Below are 24,083 nucleotides of genomic sequence, written 5' to 3' on the forward strand. Positions count from 1 at the left end.
CCAAAATAACAGTGGTAAACTTTAGCGTTTAAAGCATTGCATTTAGCCAAATCTCTAAGATAAACTAACCTAGAGCATATATGCACCAAGGTACATCTAGCGCTAGGAGCACCCACTCTTATTTAACTACTGATACAATGTTCTATATATATGAGCATGTGAGTTTTTTAGGTGAGATTGTGCACCTTATACATGAGGTGTAAAAGAAATTTCTGTTAAGCTTGTTCCATTTGAGATTTTGAGTGAAGCCTTTTTTTTTTTTTTTTTTTTTTTTTTTTGAAGATTGTTCGTATTTATAAATTATAACTGATAATCAAAAGTGATTTGAATGCAAGCTCATCATAACACCAAGTTCACAAATGTCAAGTGTACAAAGAATAGAACTTAGCAAATCATGCCATAATTAACATAGATATACTTCGTACAATTGTACCAACCTTTTTCTACTCTTTATATCCAACTCTGTAAACTTTTCAGTGAGCTTGGGTCAAGCCTGTTACATCCTAGAACAGCTTTACAAACAAAGCTATTACTAGGCTAATACACCAGTCTAACCTAGATAGATAAGACAGTAAATTCAGGTAAAACACTGGGTTGGGTTAGAAGTGTGCCTAAAGAAGATCAAAGAAATAATCTAGTCCTTGGCCCATTTCCCAGATTGAGATGCCAGCCCCCCATGAACGTGCTTCCTTTAGTCGCTCTGCTATTGACATCAACGTAGGATAGAAGACTGCATGTTCGTGGTGTTGATCATCAGAATACACGAAGAAATGCTCCGCAAAGTCCTTTTGCCACCTCATGGTGGGTTTGTGTTGGTCCACTAAAGAGAGATAGTCCTTGCCAGTAATTGCTCGAGCACCACCACCTAGAAATTGAGACAGCCGTCAAAAGGGTCTTAAGCTCTAAAAGAAACTAACAAACCATAATGCACTCAGTACTCAAAAAAATGCCAAGCTAAATTAGGGCACTTCTTCCACAAAATTGCTTGTTCTACAACTTGTACTAAACACTCCTTCAAAACCAGTATTCACACTTGGAGGAAAGAAACTAATAGGTAAAGCTAAGCCTTTTCAAGCAAATTCAAATTAGCTAATCAAGAGGTATACATAATAAGGACTGCATCAAGAATATGATGCTTCCACTATTTGTATAGCTGAAAAGGCAAGTAAAGGACCCCTTTCTAAGACCGTCCTAGTCAGTACATTCATCATTCCTAGTATATTCCTCAGTAAAATGTAACACTAACTTAAAATTTGCTCAATGAATGCATTCAAAAGAAGAGAAGATAAAAAAAACAGCATACCTTCAGCTATTACATAATCGTTCCCGTAGAAATTGATTCCAACAAATATCTTGTTTGCAAGGCTCTTTCCACCTTCACCAACGAGGAGTTTTATCGTGGAATGCACCCAAGTCAGTGGTGCATTAGGACCAGGACTATAAGGACTTGAGTAGTCATATGTCATTAGTGAGAAACCATCTACAGAGTCACTGAGGGTCCGCAAATCCTCTGGTCCAAAATCATGAGCTTGAAGCTTATCAGACTCAGAATATGGAGGACCAATGACATACACTAGCTGCAGTGGCTGACCATTCCTTTGTGACCTGACATTATGCAGGGAATCTCCAAGTTGCTTTACGAATTGTAGTGCCTGCAAATCCCGAAGCAAAACTAAGAACATCACATAATCTATTGCATTTAGTGACCTCGTTTTTATTCATACACTGTAACAAATTTGCTGGAAAACCTAACATGTGCTTTTTGTGTGATAGAGTTAGATTGTCTTAAACCCCTAAGAAATAAATCAAAAGATTGAATGGGTAAGATTTAAGAACAGTGTAGATGAGGAAGCAAAGCACTGGGATGTCTTGTACAATAAGAATCTAAAATGCCCGCCCATACCACCTTGCTTTCAATGTGGAAGAATTCAAAAAAATAGTAACAGTCAATAACTCGGTCATATTCAACAAAATACAGTCCCTGAGTTCTGTAAACCTACAAATTCATGCAACAACAATGGTGCAGCATCCCCATCAATCCCAAGAACCTAGTGAGTAATTTTCCATTTAAGAGCACTAATGTGTCCAAGGAACAAAGGTGAAAGATCTAAATATAAAATACTCTTTAAAAGTTGTAGGCATTGCTCCGGCATAATTAAACATGAGCAGTTCTCCCAAGGAATAAAAAAAAAGAAAGTCACTCACAGCACAATTGAAATATATTAAACAGTTGATCTCTAATTAGATGGTATAGAGAAAAGTCCTATAATACCAATTTTCGCAAAGAAGCATCATGGAGAACACCATGAGCAGCCCATCTTGACCAAGATTCTAGGACAATCCCATCATAGCCTATATCCCTGTGCAAAAAAGTATATAAACAAATGGTGAGATATGACCACCAAAAAACTATTACAGTGCACAACATTAACACAACCATCAGCATCCAAATTCCTGTACTCATTTTGACTTTCTTCCAAACCAAAAACCTAAACTGAAAATTATATCTTAGAAAGAACAAATTTCAGAATAATATGCTTACTTGCACTCTGTTATAAGCAGGTCAATAGCTTTGTCCCTTTGTTTCTTGTTTCTGAGCAAGTCCTTTGGCACTGCTTCAAGGACTACTCTTGGTAAAATCTACACATCAAAGTTTATTCAAGAAAAACAGATCATCCTATTAACTTAGACATTCCACAAAGAATAAATAGGGGAGAGAATCTACTCACAAAGACAAAGGCAAATAGTATACATGTATTTTGCAAATTCATTATAGTCGCTATATGCCTATATGCACTTAATTATAAATCCTGATACTAAAAAGTATGCTGGGCGGCAAAGATGAAGTGACATGCAGAAAGAAATTTGAGTTCATGACTCTGCAATATAAAATTTTCATCTAAGTACAATAAGCTGGCCTGTTACCTGAGCATTTCCTCTCAGTCTCAGCTCAGACATCCATCCTGTATCAGCATTGTGTCTTCCCTCGAGAACTAATTTTGTCCCTTGACTGACCACATGTAAAATAAAATTAGAAATATATTAAGTATTTAATAAAAAATAGAAACATTGTCAACAAGAACACTATAAAAAATCCTCTCTTCCCTTTTCTCTTCATCGCTCACACACACAAAAGGGGTAAGGAATGAAAATAAAAGCAAATAAATTGATTTGTGTTGCACCCAAGGGAATAAAAGTACCAAAAAGAGGAAATAATATAAGAACACAGCAATTGTCATCTACTGAGAATAAGACCTAGCCTGAAAATTGTGAAATGGTGTTCACTGCAGCATACCTCTTAAGATCATACCATACAGGAGATAGATGTGTAAACTTGGGGCAGAACCTTTTTGCTAAATCATAACCAGCCGAGTTCCTGCAACATTTGATTAGGTTGGAACTATCAGTATTGGACCCTGGTTTAGCAAAAACAAAGAAACCGAGAAATGCTTGATTGAAACCTAGAAAGGAAACAAAGCAATAAGAAATCAAGGCTAATTCAATTACCAATATAAGGTTTATTAGGATACTAAGAGCTTTTATCGTCCAATTGCAAAGTATAAACTTTAGTCCTACATTTGTTAGATAGGTGCGAGATTTGTTGCTTAGACAAGTTCCAAACCCCATTCTTCGCAAAATATAGCGCTCTCCCAGAGGTCAGCACTAATCACACCAAAGCTAATCCAAAAAACAAGTACTTAAGTTCACGTCTCTTCGGCTCATTGAGCTAGCTTTCGGAATTAGCTCGTCCAAATTACAAAAAATGCCCAAGCACAAACACATACAGAATTACAGAGCCATAACTAACCCAATAATGCAAATAGTCCCAAGGTCTTTCTAGAATTATAGTGTCTTTATATTAGGGTTTAGGGTTACATATTCACAATTCATGATCAAAGTTCAAAATTCAAAATTCAATTCATTTCATAGAAATTAAACGAATGAAGAACAAAAAAATTACATGAACAAAAAAATTGGAGTGAGAAAAGTAAATTACCAAGGAGTAATGTAAGCTAATACAGGATTGGTGAAATGCCGTTGAGTAACATTTTCAGAAACCCTAGAATTCTCCTGCATTGCTTAAAATTAACCCAAACAATCAATCAAAAACTCAAACGAAAAACAAATCAAAGAATTCATCACCAAAACTAAATTAAATAGAGATTTTACAGTGAGAATCTCCTGGAAAGTGACATCTTCTTTGACGAGACCTCGTTGATGCGCGAATGAAGGAGGAAGAGAAGGGTGGTTGATACGGCAGTACAAGAATGCGGATATGGCGGAAGATACGACGAAGACGACGGCGATGATGGTGAGGAAACGGTGGTTGTTGCTGCCATGGAAGTTTTTGGGGTCGGAATTTGGAGGTTTAGGCTGCGGAGTTGACGGATCGACTCGGTTGCGACGGCGAGTTGCGTCGGATTTTGGTTGCTTCTTTGTCATCGGAAATTGATGATCTTGCGGAGAAGATGATGAGATCAGTTGCAGGGGTTTAAGACCCGCGAATACACTTAAGCCAATACAGTGAAAACGACGTCGTTTCAGTACGACTGTACGAGTAGTACTCTTCTAATTTCTCAACGACAATTCTTTTTTTTTTTTTGACTTGTGCATAACTGCATATGCTTAAGGTATTAAAAACATGTCCGTATTTTATCATTAACATACTTATTGACCTACTCCGTACTTAAGACTCTCAAACGCTTCAATCCCATAATCACTGAAATGAATAATTAAAGAGTTCATTCACATAATCACTCAAACGCTTCAATCCTATAATCACTTCAAACTTTTCCCAACTCGTATAATTAAAGAGTTTGTTCACATTTATTGAACTAGATTGATTGGAACTAAACGAGAATGAAATTAAGAGCTACACTAAACTGAATTAATTGGATGTGAACTGAATTTAAACTGAAGTGAACAGACCCTAATTCTCTCACTCCACCAAATAAACCACCACTACGACCACTAATTTGCGTAATAACCACCACCGAGCACCACTAACCACTAAGAGGCAAGGAAAGGAGTATGAATTATGAAGTGGAGAAACCATGCCAAGAAATTGTACAGGCAAGAAAATCGTTGGCGATCATGTAAAAAAAATTTACTCATCATTTATCGTATTGTTATGGCTACGGGTTTCAAATCCCCGAGTAAAAAAAAAAAAATTAAAAAAAAAAAAAACTATGACTCAATCAAGTGCTTAACAAGATACGGAGTACTCCGTAAGTCCGTAATATTAATAACCTTGTTTACTCTCCTAACCGTATCGGGTCAACCAATAAGTTCCATCCTAAACTACACACAGATAAAACCTTATCCACACACTTAACAGTTAATAACACCATAACAATGGTGGTCCAAACATGGAAAACCCGCCTAAAATTCCCGCTTAACTCTCATTTCTTCATTCACCATCTTCAATTTCTCCAATGGAAAAACTTTCTGCCATTACTTCTACTTCTAATACCTTCAATTGCTTCACTTCCCCTGTTCTTCAAACCCCTTCTTCCTTCTGGAAATTTCCCAGAATCAATTCTTCTAATTCGCATCTCCCCCTTGTTTCTGATTACTTTGATGATCCTGGGAAGATTAATTCGATTCATTTAGTCAACCAATTGAATGCCCAGGTGATTAAATTGCCCCAAATGGGGTATTCAGATGAAATTTCCCAGGTATTGATTACTTCTTACTTGAAATTTCAAGATTTTGAGTCTGCTTTGATGGTTTTCTTTCTGGGTTTTCGGAGGAATTTTGTGGTTTGGAAGTCGTTTTTGGAGGAATTTAAGAGTTTTGGAGGAAACCCAATTGAGATTCTTGAGGGGTTTTGTGAATTGTATAGGAAAGGAGTGGAATTTGATAGTAAAATTCTTACTGTTGTGTTGAAAATATGTGCAATTTTGATGAGTAAATGGTTAGGTGTTGAAATTCATGCTTCATTGATTAAGAGGGGTTTTGATACAGATGTTTATTTGAAGTCTGCATTGATGTATTTTTATGGGAGGTGTTGGGGCACAGGCTATGCAGATAAAGTGTTCGATGAAATGCCTGAACGAGGAGTCGCGCTGTGGAATGAAGCCATTGTCGCGGCTATTCAGAATGAGAATTATACGAAGGCTCTGCAATACTTTCAGGAAATGCAGTTTATGTCTGTGAAAGCTGATACTTTTACTATTAGTAAAGCTATACAAGCTTGTGCCAAAGGAAGAGCTATTGATGAGGGGAGGCAAATTCATGGGTATATGTTTAGAAATGATATGGAAAAGGATTTAGCAATATGCAATTCTTTGATAAACATGTATGCAAAAAACAACATGGTAGAACTAGCTAGGAAAGTTTTCGATTCTATGGATAACTGCAGTTTATCATCATGGAACACAATGATATCTGCTTATGCTTCGGTTGGTTTTTTTGATGATGCAATGGAGCTATTTCATAGGATGGAGTTTCACAATGTGGAACCAGACATAGTAACATGGAATTCCCTCTTGTCTAGTCATTTACAGCATGGGTTATACCATCAAGTTTTGAACATTCTACGCAACATGTTGGCAAAATTACAGCCAAATTCGAGCTCCATCACCCCTGCAATTCAAGCAATTAACGAGTTGAATTGGATCAAATTAGGGAAGGAAATGCATTGCTATGTTCTTAAAAATGGATTGCATTGTGATTTGTATGTGCAGACAACATTATTGGACATGTACGTCAAGAATGGTGAATTGGTTAAAGCTCGAGCATTGTTTGACCTCATGAAGACTAGGAATATTGTTGCCTGGAATTCTTTAATTTCTGGTTATTCCTCAAACGGTCTATTTGATGATGCTGTGAGGTTGCTGAACCAGATGGAAGAGGAAGATATAAATCCAGATATGATGACATTGAACTCTCTACTTTCTGGATATTTGGTGAATGGCCGTATAGAGGATGCATTAGCTGTGGTAGCGAAAATGAAGATTTTGGGAATGGAACCTAATGTTGTTTCATGGACTGCTCTTATATCAGGTTGTTCACAAAACGGAAAATATAAAGATTCATTAAGTTTTTTCAAAAAAAATGGTGGAAGAAGGTATAAACCCTAATGCTGCCACCATAACTAGCTTACTTCAAGCTTCTGCAGGTATGTCTTGGCTACAAAAAGGAAAAGAGATCCATAGTTGGTGCTTAAGAAACGGGTTTGATGAAGATGTGTTAGTGGCCACAGCTCTGATGCAGATGTACATTAAATCAGGAAGTCTGCAGAGTGCCTCAGATTTTCCGGTGGATGAAAAACAAGACAATTGCTACTTGGAATTGCATGATTATGGGGTATGCAGCTTACAACCATGGAGAAGAGGGTATTATGCTTTTCAAGGAAATGCGTGATCTGGGAATTCATCCTGACGCCATAACTTTTACTGCTCTCCTATCATGCTGCAAGAATTCAGGTTTACTTGATGAGGGCTGGAAATATTTTGATAGTATGAAAGCTGAATACTGCATAGTGCCTACAATTGAGCATTACTTGGCATGGTTGATCTTCTAGGAAGAGCTGGATATCTTGATGAGGCGTGGGATTTCATTAAAACAATGCCTGTTGAACCAGATGCTTCTGTTTGGGGTTCACTACTTCAATCCTGCCGAGTCCATAACAACTTGAAACTTGGGAAAATTGCTGCCAAAAACCTCTTTGAACTAGAACCAAAAAATTCTGCTAATTATGTTATACTGATGAACTTATATTCAATGTCAAGCAGATGGGAAGATGTGGATCGTGTGAGAGAAGAGATGACTGCTCGGGAACTGAGAATTCAATTTGGGTGGAGTTGGATAGAAATTTACCGTAAAGTTCATATTTTCAATGATGAAAAACTTCATCCAGATACAGGAAATATATACTTTGAGCTGTATCATCTGATCTCTGAGATGAAGAAAGCAGGTTATATCCCGGATATCAAATCAGTGTACCAAGATATTGATGATGCTGAAAAAGAAAAAGTACTGTTATCTCATACTGAAAAATTAGCCATAACCTATGGGTTGTTGAAGATGAAGGATGATTCACCAATCAGGGTAATTAAGAGCACTAGAATGTGTTCTGACTGTCACACTGCAGCAAAATTTTTCTCTGTGTTAAGAAAACGTGAGATTATCCTTAAAGATGGTGTTCGATTTCATCATTTCCGGGAAGGAAGATGTTCTTGCAATGACCATTGGTAGCAAGGGCTCTAACTTGTTCTTAATTAGGATGTATATGACTGGATTATAGACATAGTGAATACACATTTGATTTTTGCTTCAAAGCTACGAGTCATTTGCTCAGTTCAGACTTTAATACATGGTTTAGTTAGCAAATTTGAGCATATATAATGCATTTAGATTCTTCTGCTACATTTACAGATGGGTGTATAGCTGTATTAATTATGTACCAAATATTCTTAAGCAGTTAAGCACATGTGTACTTTTACCTACAAGTGTGTTTCCTAAATCTAAGTCTGATGAAATTATTGTGTTTAGTTGATGCAAGCTTTTCTCCCTCTTTTTCTTTTGCTTACTTTCTCATTTCAGGAGGTATCTAATGCATGGTACAAGTGGTTTATCAACCATTTTTTGGATCAAATCAGTTGTCACAATTTTCTTTTTGCTGCACTTCTGCTGTATTAATTCGTTTACTACCCCTTTCTTTTCCTTTGATTTCCTCCCTTCCAATCTTATTGTGATTATCACCTTTTTCGATTTGATAAACCTTGCTTGAATTCATTTAACAACAAAGTTTTAGACTCAAGCATCTCTTCCAATTCACTAAACAAAAACACTTTGGAGATTTAAGCTACTCAGACCTCTTTCAACCAAACACCTCAACGAGATTTTTAAATTTTACAAAGGACCTTCAAAACTTAATTGCAATCATGAGATTATGCTCAAGACTAATGAAAATAAGGACTGGAATTGGCACTCAATGACTCGAGATTCTTACTGTCACACAATATTTGATGATTTGAATTGAAATCTAGCATACAAATACAATGATACAAACACAAGAAAAGACAATGTATATGCAACGTGTGTGAATATAGTAAATAAAACAAAGAAAAATGTGAGATAATTCCAACCAAATTTCCACATGTTAAGTAAACATGATAAATGGGACCAATTACAATGTCTTCATACTTCACCCCTTATCTTTTTTGCCTGGCAACTGGCATATGTTGGATGATTGGCTCACTCTTGAAAAAGTGATCGTGTGACCTACCATTGTTGAAGACTTCAAGTGCTTCTTACAGAAAAAGCTCATCAAGATAGTATGACTTAATCTAATTTGGCTCATTGTTTACCCAAATATATCCACTTCTACTATATTGTGTAAATGTAAACATAATCCTAGAGAGTTGGCGAACTTGTCTATATTAGTATAGTTGTATTTAGACGGAAAAATAAGAAACTACGATCAACAGTATTTAGTTTAAGTAGGGTCTTAAACTCTGAAACTAAATTCCAGTAATAGAGACTATCTAGTACAGAGTATCTAATTTATGTACTCTACATTTTAAGATTGCGAATTTATGCCTTATCTATGTACAACTAATTAATTAATCCCTAAAACATATAGAGTGTAACAATAATGTAGCTGTAAAAAAAAGTGACTGTACTACCTTAGAGTTTTGTACTACAATAGCATATTGGCACTTGTACCATGTTGAAGATATGCTTTCATGAGATTCTTGGTTGGCCATTGTTTAATTATCTCAATTGGGGTTTGCTTTTCATGGCGTAAAATTAGTGTCACTTTTTATTCCAGGTATGCTCATTTTGGATATACCATTCAATAACTTCCACGTGGCACGTTTTTGTTCCTTTTATCTTTTCTTTTTGGTACCACTCGTTCAATTGCTTCTAGCACAGTGGCACTACAAAATTGCTAGAGTATTCATTCATGAAAACAAAGATAGTCCATGGAAATTAATATGGAGTATTATTAGAGGATAATTTTTTAGAATGAAATTCTTTATCTTATCAAAAATGAAATAAACTGAATTTTTTTTTTTTTTGCAAACAGTTCAATACAGAAAGTGGAAAATGACCGGTTTACCACATTTTATCTTTTATCCTAAAGAAAAATCGCAAGTACCCATTAAATAATTGAATAGTCCACCGAAAGAAGAGCAGTTGTCTCATGTCCTACAATTAAAATCCTTACGAGAAATGGACTTCAGTTCCAACTAAATAAGGTGCTTTCATATGCCGACTTTCATTATTCTAAACTTATTTTTCCTAAACTTACTAGCTATAGAAAGTTTGTGATGAAGCCAGATTCCTACCTTATGCTGTTATGCATAGATATTTAATATTATACTTTATTGCAACTTTCTCGTGCTCAGAAGCTTTAACTGATGGAAGTAATTTACAGATGCAAACTTAATTACCTTCAAGTAGAAAAGTTACATTCACACTTGCCACTACATACATGATATATCACTCTTGCAAGAGTGTAGTTTCATACATCAATTATGTACAACTGCAGCACTTGGAATAAACTTACATATACAGCAAAGGTTCATCAAGGATTGCTTTAAAAACAAGCTCACATAAAAATCAAGTAATCATGAAGCCTGGGAGGCAACAACTCCTGCATCCAAACCACGACGAAAAAAGGATGCAAACAATTGTCCATGACAATCTCCTCGAAGCTTCAAGGGATCAAGCAAGGATCAACGAAACAAAGAAGATTTCAAGTAACCAAACACGAGAGATTCATACTATAAGTCGAGTTCTTTGTGCCTGCTAACATGCATTTGCCATCCTCTCTGAGACATCAGCTAATGATTTGAGGTTACAGTTGATTAAGGCCTCAACAAAGTAGCATGTTTCTTCTTTAGTGTTCCCTTCTGGTACATCGACTACAAATGATTCTATGACTAATGTCCCCATCTTTCCATCGATTATCTCAGGGTGAACTGTAATGGTTGAGGAGTAATTCTGCAACAACAAATGAGATGTTCGATTAGCACTTAATCCACCAATGATAACACATTAATAGGTTAGTTACTAGTGAGGATATCTTTTTCTCTTTAATACTTCTAGATGCAGGGGATACACAAAAATAAGTCCAAGTGTCTTTACATTAACAAAGAATTATGCCAAATGTTATGATAATGTATGTGTTATCTATAAACACTGATACACTCGTTGAAGACTATCACTATCGCCTCAGATAACTAACATTTGCTCATGAGCCAATATATTTTGCTTCTTTATTTGTGAATCATTGAATCCAATAACTTTTGCCTCTAAGACAGTAAGACCACTCTCATTCATATCCATACTCGTCTTTAAATCTTTAATTGGAAGTGGACCACGATGGGGATGAGGCTTTAAGCCTTTTCAATTTCTGTGTTCTTCACTTTTCATATATGCCATCCCTCGAAATTGTCTTCTTGCTTTAATTGGTCGGTAGAGGAATTTGCAAGAATACTTAGGTAAAATCTTTCTCGAATGTCATTTCAAACTCAAAGAGCATCCAACCACATACACCATGTAATTAAAGCAAAATGGCCCAATCAAGCTCCCCTACAACTACTTTCATTCATCACTTAACTAAATTGACAGGACTAAAGGAAATATGGATAGATGGTTCTAGTTACACGTCGAATTCATGAACAACGGTTATTATAGACTTTATACTCGTTTTGCTTTGGAGGTCAATTCATAGAAAATAGATGGTAAATGTGTTCACAACTGACTTTTTGATATATCTTGAATACTTAAGCAAATAACATGATATGCAAGAAATCCATGAAGATAATAAAGCAGAGTTTTCCAGCATGTCATTGGATAATTTATCTAACATTAGTTTGATAAAATTATGAAAATGAACCAAAATAATCATACCTTGAGCCTGTGATCACCATCAACAATTCGGACGCTGAGAATGTGCTCTTCATCATCAAGAAGCTCCAATCTTTCAGTGCTAGTTGTGGCAGGGAGGCCTGATCTAACATCCACTTCTCTTATACTTCCGATCTTAAGCTCCCCACTCGCTTTGCACCGGCTTATAAATGGCTTATACTTCTGAGGTTGATCAAATCTCCTGACCAAAGACCATACCTAACAAACACACAAGACATCTCCTGATTAATAAAATGAATTTAGAACCATAACAAAAAAAAGAAAAACAAATTTAGTAACACAATGAATGAGAACTAGATCAACTTGAAGATTTTGAAGGACTTTTTCAGTTTTTTATTTGTTAGTATCATAACAAGATTAAAGTTCAACATCTCAGTCTAATGACTAGCTAGCTAGTTCTTACTGAGCTGATACAATACAGATTTGGTATCAAAGCTGTAACAATTTTTATGTTAATTCCTCCAAAACCCAAACGAACTCGATTTTTTAGTATTAACAGGACAATCGATTACACTTCATGTTAGACTTTTTTGCTTGAAACTGTCAAATCTATGTCGTGATACATATAGTATAAGCATATTGCTAGTACATTTCTTGAAGCATTTTATATTTTTATTCACCCTTTTTAGTAATAATGTAATATTATGACAACAATAATAATACAAACAACTAACTATTCAAGAATGACCTTAACAATCAAACTTAACCTTATAAAAACTCCCTAGAATTACTTAAACAACAATCAAATACTACCTCCGTTAACTTTTATTTACAACTTTGAAATATTTTGTCTCAGAAATAATACCCGTTACAAATAAAAGTTAACGGAGGAAGTAAGATAACTTACAAGAATAAACAGCATTATAGCGTATACCAATCGAAACTCGAAAAAAGATAGAATCGTTTAAATATAAATACAGAAATAATTATAAAGTTTTACTGTACACACATTTCAGACCTAAAACAACAAACATTACTAAAAACACCCGGAAACTAAATTCACCCATTTTCAGATCAAATAATAAAACCCAGAAATTAAACATCATAATAAACCAAATCCATAAAGGAATTAATGAAAATAATGCAAATGAATTCATTTAAAGAGAGAACAAAAATTTATATAAACTTACAAGGTCAACAGGAGCCTTGATGTGTTGAGTAAGAGCAGAGGAACACTGATTAGCTCCAATTTTGTGAGTATGGTGTCTTGAAATGTATACAGATTCCATTATAAGATAGATTTAGAAGAAATATAGCCCAGAATATTATTTATTTTGCTTCTTTTTCTTGAAAAGTTGGAACAATATTTGCAAGGAAAAAAAAAAAAAAAGCAGAGGAGTTTAATTCAAAAGCATGATCATCTTCTAGTTGAGAGAAGTTTTGTTTATATTCACATGAGTCATTTTCTGACCATTTAATTATTTTGTGGTTGTTTAGGGTGAGGAAGGAGAAGGCTAGGTTGACAAGGTGGTGATAATTGAGTGTGTAACAGACCAACAATTTTTGTTGATTGTGGGTGGGTTGAACTTGTGGGGTCATATTTATACTGTGAGCTACTTCCAAGTTGGTGGTTTTGGCATCTTATTGGCTGCAACTTGGATAATCTTTTTTGTCAGTTTTTAGTGAATGTTCAATAGTTATGGGAACAGGTCAACACTCAGCACTAAATTTGCAAAAAGAAAAAAAAAAAAAAAAAAAAAAAAAATTTGAATAAAGAGTATAGTGTTATTATTACTTTGGGCCTTTGAGGTTGTGGACTCTTGGCAAGGTTGAAGGATTGGATCTCCTTTACGTCTACTTTCTTTGGGGCATTAGACTCTATATGTTGTGTTTTCTCTGTCTTTTTTTGTTTGCCTTTTTCAGGAGAAATCACTTTTATTTCATGGTGAGAGATCAAAGTGGTGAGATTATATCATTATATGTAGTGGGTAAAAGAGTAGTAATACGGTCTTGTATAATTATTTTTAATGTGGAACAAAGTTAGAAGAACAAATCAAAAAGAAAAATAGGATAAGGATTAAGGGACTATGAGAGTATGTAGGAGTTGAATTGAATGATGTCATGCATGAACAAGCCTCATTAGATCAATCAAACGTATAGTCTTGCGATTTTAGATTATTATTCATCGTGCAAATCAATCCTTGAACGTACATGATGTGCACATTGCACACGCCCTCACAAAATGCAACTTGCATTGAAATGCGGTATGTGTAAACCAAAACGTGACGAGCACATGAGAGAATGTGTGTAAGTGTATTGATACACCCACAATGTCATGCTATTATCAAAATTAAATTATCTGAATTTATTAAAATTAGTTTATCTTTAACAATACGGTCTATCAAGTGGAAGCTAGTGTCAAATGGAATGGAACATGTGCCAAAATAAATGCGATAAAAATTGGTATCTATTATCTAAGCCTCAAAAGACACAATTATAGGTGTTTTAGTTAAAAAATAATCCAGTTGATAAAATATCATCTCTCATAATTCTCAATAACAAATTTTCACATTTCACCTATGGACAAAATTTTTGGTTGCTATCTTCTTGACCATAAAGCTAGCAAAAGTCGTGCTTATCTATTCATTGCTTATCCATTCCAACGAATGCACACGAAATGAAAGAAAGAAGCCTATGGATGGCAATCTAGTTCGGATGCGACCCTACTCCGCCCCGATCCAAGGTAAAATATCCGCTTTGAGTCCGAGAAAAAAGTAATTCGCGTTCTACTTCGTTAAAATAATCCGACTCCGAGTCGGAGGAGGGTCGGAGTCGGATCCTACAAAAAAAATCCGACTCCAACAAATGTCCGACTTTAACGGAATATCCGACTCCGACTCCAATAGACAGTGAATTTTTGTGTGGGTCATGGTGGCATTGGGTGTGGGTTGCAAAAGCCCAAATAGGCCAACATCTCAAAGTATATTGAATAATGAAAAAAAAAACTCGGAGTCGGGTCGGATCGGAGTCGGAGTCAGAATCGGAGTCGAATGTCGGATTTAGCATAATCCGCTCCGAGTCCAACCCGTTGCCATCCCTAAAGAAGCCCACCCCTTTGACTAAAAATATTGGCTATGGAAAAAGTAATGCAAATCTTTGTCTCTATATATGGAGAAATTTATAATAATGAACTTACCTAAATATTTTTCTGATTCTCTATTATATAATCAAAACTTAAATATTTATTTATTATTATTATTATTATTATTATTATTATTTTGTTTTTCTATTATATAATCAAATTATTGTTGATTTTCTTGATTATAATAAACGGTTGCGATGACAACCATTTATAAGTAATTTTGTGAAAAAAAAAACCTATATGTCAGTACGATAGTGTCCATGATACTGCTAGTTCTTCTATAAATATTTCATTTTATTCTAAATTTTTTTATCATCATGCATTACCAAGTGACCATATTAGAAATGGTATTATGTGGTAATGAAAATTCTTGAACAAAACACTGGTTTGTTTGTAGGTGAATTTCCATTGACATGAAAATGACCCTAGGATTGATTTCCTTGCAAAGTTACATACAAATTCAGTTCATTACCATTCGTGTATTTTTTTCATATAAATTTTCCAAGAAATGAATTGATTTTTCATGTTAATACATCACAAATAATATTAGTCAGATCAAAGTTGATGAAAAGTGTCAAAAATTAAAACGTGAAACAAAGATAGACGAATTAATTCGGGCAAATGTTGATGCAAGGATTCGATCCACACAATTAAATTACAAGCCCGTCAACTGCCATAGCAACTATAAAGTCTATAAGTCTACAATTGGCCTTATTCAAGTTTCAAGATTCTTGATAAGGGCCTTGGCCACTATAGGCCCGAACAGAGCATCGTCATTATGTTCACCCACTATAAGCCCAACATTTTTTTTTGAGGGAGCCCAACATGATTATGGGTCTGTTCACATTTACATAATTTCAGTTTAGTTCAATTCACCTCCTAAATTCCCTTTCTTATAAAATATTCATTTCAGCTCAATTCAGTTCAGGTCCAATCATTTAAGTTCAACTCAGTTCAGTAAATATGAACAAGCCCTATATCATAACCAATTGATGATATGTGAAGTAGCTTAACAATTTTTTACAAGTATATACTAATACTAAAATGTACTCATGCTAATGTATGAGATATTTTCTTGCAATGAAAATAGTTTTATATACTTTGGCTCCTAGAAAATTAATAAAATTGGTAGTTATTGACATTATTGTTATTGTTGTTGGTTGTTTTTTTTTTTCCCTTTTAAAACATAGAATGTGTAGATTTTGAGGATTAAAGATTTGAAGAGTCATGGTTAGAATTTATACAAAGACTAGAATAGACCCGGTCTACAATAATTTATTGTAAACCCAACCATCTTGTATACCACACGAATGTGATTATATCATACGATAAGTGATTATATTACTACCAAAGTGATTATATCATTTTGAAATTGTTATGTAAATGTATAACTCAAAAGGTGAATTTATCATTATAAAAAGTACTATCAAATAGTAAATTACATCATTCAAAACATGATTTTTAAATTTTATCATCCTAAAGATAATTATATTATCTCATTAAATGGTTTAATATGAGATTATATAATTCAAAATATGATTCACAAATAGATAATTATATTATCTAAAAAAGTGATTATATCATCCAGAATGTGATTATATTATTTGAAAGTGTCAAATTTTGGGTCTACAATAATTTACTGTAGACCGGGTCCATACAAGACCAATTGTAGAATTTAACAAAATGACTTTTATTTATTTATACTATTATACTCGTAGTTCATATGTTAGTTATTCTCTTGATATTTTTTTTTAAAATGTTAAAACAATTAATCACAACTCACATGTGAATTACTTATTAAATATTACCTCCGATTTTTTTAGTTGTAAATTTGAGATGTTATTTGAGAGATATATATATAAAATATTCTAAAGTTGCAATTAAAAAAAATCGGAGGTAATAGTTTGATTAAACAACCTTAACGCCAAAAATCTAACGCCTTGGTTGGTGGTATGATTAAACTCGGTGGAAACTCGAAATTCCCAATACATAGATGCTACACGGCGTGGTGTAGATCGTACATGTATAAGTATCCCATAGTCCCAAATAGTTAGAGCACCATTCATCCGTTGAAATGGGATGAAGATGCAAAGTATATGAAGCAAATACTTGAAATTTAGACAGACATGCACCCGTTTGATCTGAGTTCATGCAACCACACATTTGGCTCTTTTATTTCATTCATTTACTGTTATGTTCAGATCTGTGCTTTTCCTCTTTTGTCCCAATGTTTTGCTTTTTAGTTAGGATACCCACTACCAAACAATAAAGTATATTCCACCGACTATTTCTGTTGTTTCACAATTATGCCCCTTTCTTGTAATCTTCATCTTCTAACATTCATAGGTATTAGGTAGGCTGTTATAATCTTGTTCATTCATTGATAGTTAAGCTCTAATTCAGTTAACTTTAGATTAGTTTATTTAATTAATTTAGATAAGTTATGATAAGAGTTTTTTAAATTTAAATTATAACTAAAATAAGTTTTACTAATGTCTAATTAAGTGTAGATAAGTTCAATTAATTTTATATAAGTAAAAAAAAAGGTGAATAAAATACATCTATAATTAAATTAAATAAAATTGATTTGAATCGATGGAATTAAATTAAATTATACTGAAACTGATATAAGTAATTTTTTTTTTAAAAAAATTGAATATCTTATGCCTTGTTTTCTTCAGCTTAATTTTAGGCCTTGTTTGATAATTAGCGGTTAGCTGATTGATAAGAACTAGTTGTATTAGCTGTTTTGACTTGATGGTTAGTTGGTTACATTAGTTATTTTGACTAGCTGATTTGTAAGAGCTTTTTATGTAGAGTTGTCTGGTAAAATTAGTTTATTATTTGTAATTGTTTGTTAGTTGAACATATATAATGACAATTTAGGACATTGATAATTTTTTTTTTACTCGACTAAGTTCAAGAAATTGGGAGGGCAAGAATGTGAGTTAGAGTAACTTTTAGGATAAATCATTTCAGTTCATTTCACTTTATCTCAGTTTAGTAAATCAGAACAACGCCTTAATACGGAGGGTGAAAAGGTGGAATTAGGAAAAGACTGGTCCAAACTGAAAACACCGAAACCTCCGTTGTCCACGTGACAAGAATATTTGAGAAGGTTTAAGTCGTGGCCAAATTTCAATAAATTGATATATAAATACTAATACACCGTACTTTTATACCACAACTCTATTTCACAGATCACAATCATCGGATCTCAATATGAATGTCACTCTCAAACTTCTCTAATTTTTTTTACCAAACCCTGGCCCGACCCGGCCCACCACACACTTACATTCTCAAGCTCTTTCATCATCATGCATGTCGTCCATCCTTGATTTACATTGAATCAAACAGACTGAAATACAAATCCAGGTATTACTTTATAGTATTCTCTTCGTCTCTATTTGTTCTTCCTGTACTCGATTTGAGTGGTTATTTTTGGTTACGAATTATTGAGATTGATTTCATGTTACATAAAATCACTATTTATGAAATTATTGCAAAAAATTTCGAGAATGTAGTTTAGTTTAACAATTAGGTATTAATTTTATTGAGTTTAGGCCTTTAACAGATTATTTTTTAATTTATTCGTGTTAGGATTGAACCATTATAATAATGTGATTAGAGTAGAAATTGATTTAGATTAATTAATAAATAATTAGCGAGGAGAGTCGGAGATAGTTGCAATCATGTCTAAAGAAAAACAGGCGGAGTCTACAAGGTTACAGCCTTTTCTTTTATTTTTAATTTTACAGACTTGTCCTATAAAATTCTTCGATTTTAATGTTTTTGGTGACACTATACAAAGTACCTTGTATGAAGTTGACCGTTCAAATTTGATAGTTTTGAAACAAACAAACAAAACATGAAAATTTACCATGTACGAGTAAAACTATTTCTCCATTCATTTCGATATAATGGTTAGAATTTTGACACTATTTACAAACCCTATTTACCATCAAGATCTTACCCGTAATCATTACTCGTATATTAAAACCTAATTATCCGTGTTAGGGCCTGTTCACTTCAATTTAATTGCAGTTTATAAAGACTAGAATAGACCCGGTCTACAATAACTTATTGTAGACCCAACCTTCTAGTATACCATACGAATGTGATTATATCATACGAAATGTGATTATATTATTACAAAAGTGATTATATCATCTTGAAACTGTTATGTAAATGTATCGCTCAAAAAGTGAATTTATCATTATAAAAAGTATCAAATAGTAAATTACATCATTCAAAAGATGATTTTAAAATTTTATCATCCTCAAGATAATTATATAATCTCATTAAATGGTTTAATATGAGATCAAAATATGACTCACAAAAAGAGAATTATATCATCTAAGAAAGTGATTATATCATCCAGAATGTGATTATATTATTTGAAATAGTCAAATTTTGGGTCTACAATAATTTATTGTAGACCGGGTCCATACAAGACCAATTGATTTCAGTTTACCTCAGCTCCAATCAGTTTAGGATTCTAATTACAATCCCTCATAAAATATTCAATTCAGCTTAGCTCAGCTCCAATCAATTTAATTTAGTTCAGCTCAGATTTGAACAGACCCTTAGTCTCTAGAAAAATAAGTTAAAGGTTGGGCTATCAAGTTTAGTTTACACCTAAGATAAGTTCTACGAGTAATAAGTTTAGTCGTTAAGATGAGTTCACACGCGTTCAAATGTTCAATTAAGTTTTGATTAGTTCAGACAAGGTGAATAATCACACCTAGACTTGACTTACAAAGTTATTCTTTTGAGTAACAGAAAAATGGAGGTTCGATCTATTAAATTGTGATGTACCATCAAATAGGAGTTGATCAAACTAGAAATGCGGCCTATTATTTTGAAATTGAAACAAACGGGATCGGAGTCTTATATTGCATCCAAGGTCACTAGGTGAGCATAGCATATATGGCTTGATTATTGGCAATTGTCTAGAAAATAAAGAGTTATAATGTGAAAAGAGATCACCCTAATTTTGGATTTCTCTGCTAACTTCAACTTATTGGCAGCTGTTTAAGGTAAAGCAAACCTAAACAAATTTGGCAACTCTAGATTGTTTAAAAGTATTAACTACCAAATCTTTTTATTAAACCAAACGTTTTCACCAAAATCTTTTTTTCAGTTGGTCTATTCTTCTCTAACATTTGACAAAATCTATTATCAAAAGAAACATGTAACAGAAAACTTGATGTTGACTAATGATGATAATATAAATATGTTTTGCATTATATTTTTAGGTAAGTTTTATACAAGGCAATCATGGCATGCTCTTCAATGAATATATCTACATCCCACATTGCCGCGGCTAGGATAGGTATCCTTGGGGAGAATGGTAGTCTTCGACGGTCATCCTCCGGGGAAGAGTTATATAAACAAGCTACTATTAGAAGATCATGCTCAGACAACAACCTCTTATCCTCCTCAACCCGAATAAATAAGCTGAAATCAATCCGCTCCTTTGGGATTTTCTCTAACCCATGTCCAACTTCCACCTCTTCAACTCATATAAATGCACTATTGTTTGATACTGAGGTTGGGAATGAGAACATTACGACGACAGTTGATGACAAGTTATTGAGCGATAGTGAAATGGAAGAGGAAGTTGAGAGGGAAGATAGGGTGAAAAGAGTGAATTGGGTGCAAAGGCTCCTAGAGCTGAGAATGCGGTGGAAGGGTAGAAAGGAGAAGGAAGTTGATTGTAGGTATGAAGAGATTGAAGAAGATTGTAATGGAGAAGATGGTTGTCTAGTGGACTATGGAGAGACAGAAGATGAAGTAAAAATCGATTTAGAGTCATTCTCAAAGTTGCTCGTTCACGTGCCTTGGACTGATGCAAAGAAGTTCTCTAAGCTATCTTACCTGTGTAACAAAGCTTATTCAATTCCAGAACTTAAGGTATGCATTTAATGTATTTGGGGAAAAAAAAAAAGGTTTCTAATGTTCATTAAGTCATTGTTCTTCCCGCCTGAAAATTGCTTATTCTGTGTGTAGTATTATTGAAACTCATATTGACTTATAAATCTCCGTTTAGTGTTGAATTGGACTTGAGTCACCCCTTTATTTCAATTTATTGGAACATTGTTTCTTATAACTTATTTTTGAAGTTGAAAAGAATAATGCTGATCTACAAAAGAAATCAGATGTAATGAGATCATCAACAAAAAGATTGTGTGTATGTGTGTTTTTTTCCCTCTTTTAAAAGCACAAAGATGGGAAATTAAGAGAATATGTTAAACATGTAGGCTCATGACTTGCAACAATACCATGGTCTACATTTCATAACATCTTCATTGGAGAAGAAAGCGAAGGCTATTGCACTGAACGCAATATTAGCCAAAGATTCTGCTCACCAACAAGAAGATAACTTGGAAAACCTACAGCAAAGGGATTATGTAGTTAGCCCTTCTGTTGCCTACGAAATTGCTGCATCAGCAGCTTGTCATGTTCAAAATCGAGCCAAAAAAGAATCTCATCCTAGTACCAGTGGAGATGCCTTTTATGCAGCAAATAGAGAGGTATGTCCTGTGCCGAGAGGTTATAATTCAGAGATGGCCGCGCAAATGGCTGCAACAACGATGACAACAGTAGTGGCGGCGAAGGAGAAAGAAAAGCAAGCGGCTGCAAAAGAACTTCAATCATTACATTCTTCCCCTTGTGAGTGGTTCATTTGTGATGATCCAAGTACTCATGTGCGCTATTTTGTAATCCAGGTAAGTTATACTCCTCTTCTTTGACATAGATTCAAGACATTTTAACCCTTCATTGTATAAACTTTGTGCGTCTATATTACCGTACTGTTGCAGGGGTCTGAATCACTGGCATCTTGGCAAACAAACCTTTTTTTTGAACCTGCCAATTTTGAGGTAAAAGAGAAACTGTTATTATCAATAGTCTAATCAACTAATTGGAGATTTGAAGGGCTTCTAAAACCTAAATGAGCACTATCTACAAACACAGGAAACAGATGCAGCTGTTCATCGAGGAATTTACGAAGCAGCTAAGGGAATATACGAACAATTGATGCCAGAAATCCAAAATCATATAGATTCCCATGGAGAAGATGCAAAATTTCAATTTACAGGACATTCTCTAGGGGGCAGTCTATCACTATTAGTCCAAATGATGCTTATTGCGAGAAAAGCTGTCAAGCCATCAATCCTTTTACCAGTAGTTACTTTTGGATCACCATTTGTGTTTTGTGGTGGTGAAAAAATCCTGAAACGGTTACAGCTCGACGAAAGCATGGTTCAAAATGTCATCATGCATAGGGATATTGTTCCTAGAGCGTTCTCATGCAATTATCCTAGACAAGTTGAACAGGTCCTAAAGCGTTTAAACAAATCTTTCAGATCACACCCATGTCTCAACAAGCATGTAAGTATTTTCTTAAACCTTCATACTGTAGTTTACTGCCTATTTTGTACTCCTCTCAGTTTCACTTTTAATACAACAGGGCCATTCTTTTGTCATTGAACCAGTGTTAGCTAGTTTTAATTAGCTATAAAAACTTTATAAACATGAAAACGGTCTGACCTTGTTCGATTTGCTTGCTCGTGCAGAAAATGTTGTACTCTCCTACAGGGCAAGTATTTATTCTTCAACCAACTGAAAAATTATCCCCGTCTCATCCACTGCTTCCGCAAGGGTGTGCTCTTTATGCATTTGACAAGGCTCAACCTAATTTGATAGCACATGCTTTGAGGGAATTTCTAAATACTCCACACCCTCTAGAAACTCTAAGTGATCCTAGAGCTTATGGTTCGGAAGGAACCATCCTCAGAGATCATGACTCAAGCAACTATACAAAGGCAGTCAACGTGGTTATGAAGCAGTATACGAAGATAGCCTTCCGAAAAATCAAGAAAGAGAAACACATGGTATGGCCATTGGTTTCATCTCAATATTCATGGACACATGAAGGTGTCTTGGAAAATACTTCAGTGAGGAAGGAGGTCGTGACTAGCGTGTGATGTTATCGGTACCAAGAATGAATCGTACGCAGAATGGAATTGGGATAAAGAACCAACTTCAAATGTTGTCTAAATAAATAGAAACAACATAATGAAATAAATAGATGAAGAGAGAAGACCCATGTTATCCCAACTTCAAATGTTGTCTAAATAAATAGAAACAACAGAATGAAATAAATAGATCAAGAGAGAAGACACATGTATATATGTAGTATCATAGTTGGAACTAGGACTATTTTGTACATTCCATGTATATATACCAATTTCAAAAACTTAACTCAAGATTCAAAACTTGTATGTTGTTGATTTAGGATGTACAAATCAAGGGTTTTGCTTTAATTTGCATAATTAGTCAATTTATTTATTCTATTGTAACGAGTAAGTGAGATTGTACTTCATTATTTACATGTGGATCATTATTCTAAATCAACTTGCCCTTGTGGCTCTCTAAACATTAAAAAAAAAAACACTAAATTGACTATTTTCTAAAGTGCCTTTTTTTAAAAAAAAAATTATACGAGTATTTATTTTCTTACATAATACTCACTCCTATATATGTCGCACATCTTTTATCTTTTTTTTTAAAAATAAATTACATAACATTATCTCTTTTGTTTAACAGACTGTAGTTTACTCCATTCAGCTCATCATAAATCCTTTTAGGTTGATTTTTTAGGGCTTCACCCCTTTATATATAGTCTACTCTCTAACAATTTTCCAAATAGATTCCACTGTTAAAAAAATATATTAATTAAATAAATAGATAATCAATTCGTCAAAGTACATTTCATATAATTTGTTTACTCATAAGACGATAATTTTCAAAATTTAAGATATGTACTACATACTAAATCCTTTAATAGTAAAATTTTAATTTCCAAATGATTTCATGAAACTATTGTTTGATTTTGTGTTCCTTAAATAATAACTAGTCTTTGGGCCTGAGTGATGCCCCGCATTACTACATGAGACTAACTAATCATTAATATACAATGTAATTTATGATTTAATTTTCTTTGAATGAATATGTATTTTTTTTAAAACAATTATACCATATGCTTTATATTTATATATTGTAAGTGGTTTGGGGTTCGAATCCTCTTATCATTAATTAAGTTAAA

The 24,083-nt window shown here is 34.0% G+C and overlaps 4 protein-coding genes across 4 annotated transcripts; 2 read left to right on the top strand and 2 right to left on the bottom strand.

Annotated features, from left to right (window-relative positions):
* Positions 1-367: 367 nt before the first annotated feature.
* On the bottom strand, positions 368-4,590 carry LOC110714463 (chitinase domain-containing protein 1-like). The gene is made up of 8 exons (XM_021892975.1): positions 4,171-4,590; positions 3,998-4,071; positions 3,296-3,376; positions 2,926-3,010; positions 2,543-2,640; positions 2,273-2,360; positions 1,304-1,652; positions 368-865 (listed from the first exon to the last, which is right to left on the bottom strand). The coding sequence occupies exons 1-8, from the start codon at positions 4,441-4,443 to the stop codon at positions 612-614; spliced, it is 1,302 nt and encodes a 433-aa protein (XP_021748667.1). The 5' UTR covers positions 4,444-4,590; the 3' UTR covers positions 368-611.
* Positions 4,591-4,805: 215 nt separating this feature from the next.
* Positions 4,806-8,498, top strand: LOC110714461 (pentatricopeptide repeat-containing protein At4g01030, mitochondrial-like). The gene is given in 4 exon segments (XM_021892973.1): positions 4,806-7,052; positions 7,054-7,250; positions 7,252-7,508; positions 7,511-8,498. Coding segments are annotated over 4 exon segments (2,763 nt in total). The 5' UTR covers positions 4,806-5,435; the 3' UTR covers positions 8,203-8,498.
* Positions 8,499-10,319: 1,821 nt separating this feature from the next.
* On the bottom strand, positions 10,320-13,351 carry LOC110714112 (abscisic acid receptor PYL8-like). The gene is made up of 3 exons (XM_021892585.1): positions 13,020-13,351; positions 11,872-12,087; positions 10,320-10,959 (listed from the first exon to the last, which is right to left on the bottom strand). The coding sequence occupies exons 1-3, from the start codon at positions 13,116-13,118 to the stop codon at positions 10,765-10,767; spliced, it is 510 nt and encodes a 169-aa protein (XP_021748277.1). The 5' UTR covers positions 13,119-13,351; the 3' UTR covers positions 10,320-10,764.
* Positions 13,352-17,741: 4,390 nt separating this feature from the next.
* LOC110714475 lies at positions 17,742-23,318 on the top strand. The gene is made up of 6 exons (XM_021892988.1): positions 17,742-18,346; positions 20,230-20,887; positions 21,235-21,702; positions 21,796-21,855; positions 21,950-22,366; positions 22,552-23,318. The coding sequence occupies exons 2-6, from the start codon at positions 20,252-20,254 to the stop codon at positions 22,960-22,962; spliced, it is 1,992 nt and encodes a 663-aa protein (XP_021748680.1). The 5' UTR covers positions 17,742-18,346; positions 20,230-20,251; the 3' UTR covers positions 22,963-23,318.
* Positions 23,319-24,083: the final 765 nt, after the last annotated feature.

Source organism: Chenopodium quinoa, unplaced genomic scaffold (genome assembly GCF_001683475.1).
Source record: "Chenopodium quinoa cultivar QQ74 unplaced genomic scaffold, ASM168347v1, whole genome shotgun sequence".
NCBI classification, from domain to species: Eukaryota; Viridiplantae; Streptophyta; class Magnoliopsida; order Caryophyllales; family Amaranthaceae; genus Chenopodium; species Chenopodium quinoa.

What these genes read in the sequence shown, in the direction of transcription:
- LOC110714463 (XM_021892975.1), bottom strand. Translation starts at nt 4,443, where the DNA reads ATGACAAAGAAGCAACCAAAATCCGACGCAACTCGCCGTCGCAACCGA. An exon ending in TTAGCTTACATTACTCCTTG is followed by an intron (nt 3,377 to 3,997) that starts GTAATTTACTTT and finishes CAAATGTTGCAG; the next exon opens with GAACTCGGCTGGTTATGATT. An exon ending in CTGCTTATAACAGAGTGCAA is followed by an intron (nt 2,361 to 2,542) that starts GTAAGCATATTA and finishes TTTTTTGCACAG; the next exon opens with GGATATAGGCTATGATGGGA.
- LOC110714475 (XM_021892988.1), top strand. Translation starts at nt 20,252, where the DNA reads ATGGCATGCTCTTCAATGAATATATCTACATCCCACATTGCCGCGGCT. An exon ending in ATTCAATTCCAGAACTTAAG is followed by an intron (nt 20,888 to 21,234) that starts GTATGCATTTAA and finishes TTAAACATGTAG; the next exon opens with GCTCATGACTTGCAACAATA. An exon ending in ACCCATGTCTCAACAAGCAT is followed by an intron (nt 22,367 to 22,551) that starts GTAAGTATTTTC and finishes TTGCTCGTGCAG; the next exon opens with AAAATGTTGTACTCTCCTAC.
- LOC110714112 (XM_021892585.1), bottom strand. Translation starts at nt 13,118, where the DNA reads ATGGAATCTGTATACATTTCAAGACACCATACTCACAAAATTGGAGCT. An exon ending in TCAAGGCTCCTGTTGACCTT is followed by an intron (nt 12,088 to 13,019) that starts GTAAGTTTATAT and finishes TGTGTTTGTTAG; the next exon opens with GTATGGTCTTTGGTCAGGAG. An exon ending in ATGGTGATCACAGGCTCAAG is followed by an intron (nt 10,960 to 11,871) that starts GTATGATTATTT and finishes TTGTTGTTGCAG; the next exon opens with AATTACTCCTCAACCATTAC.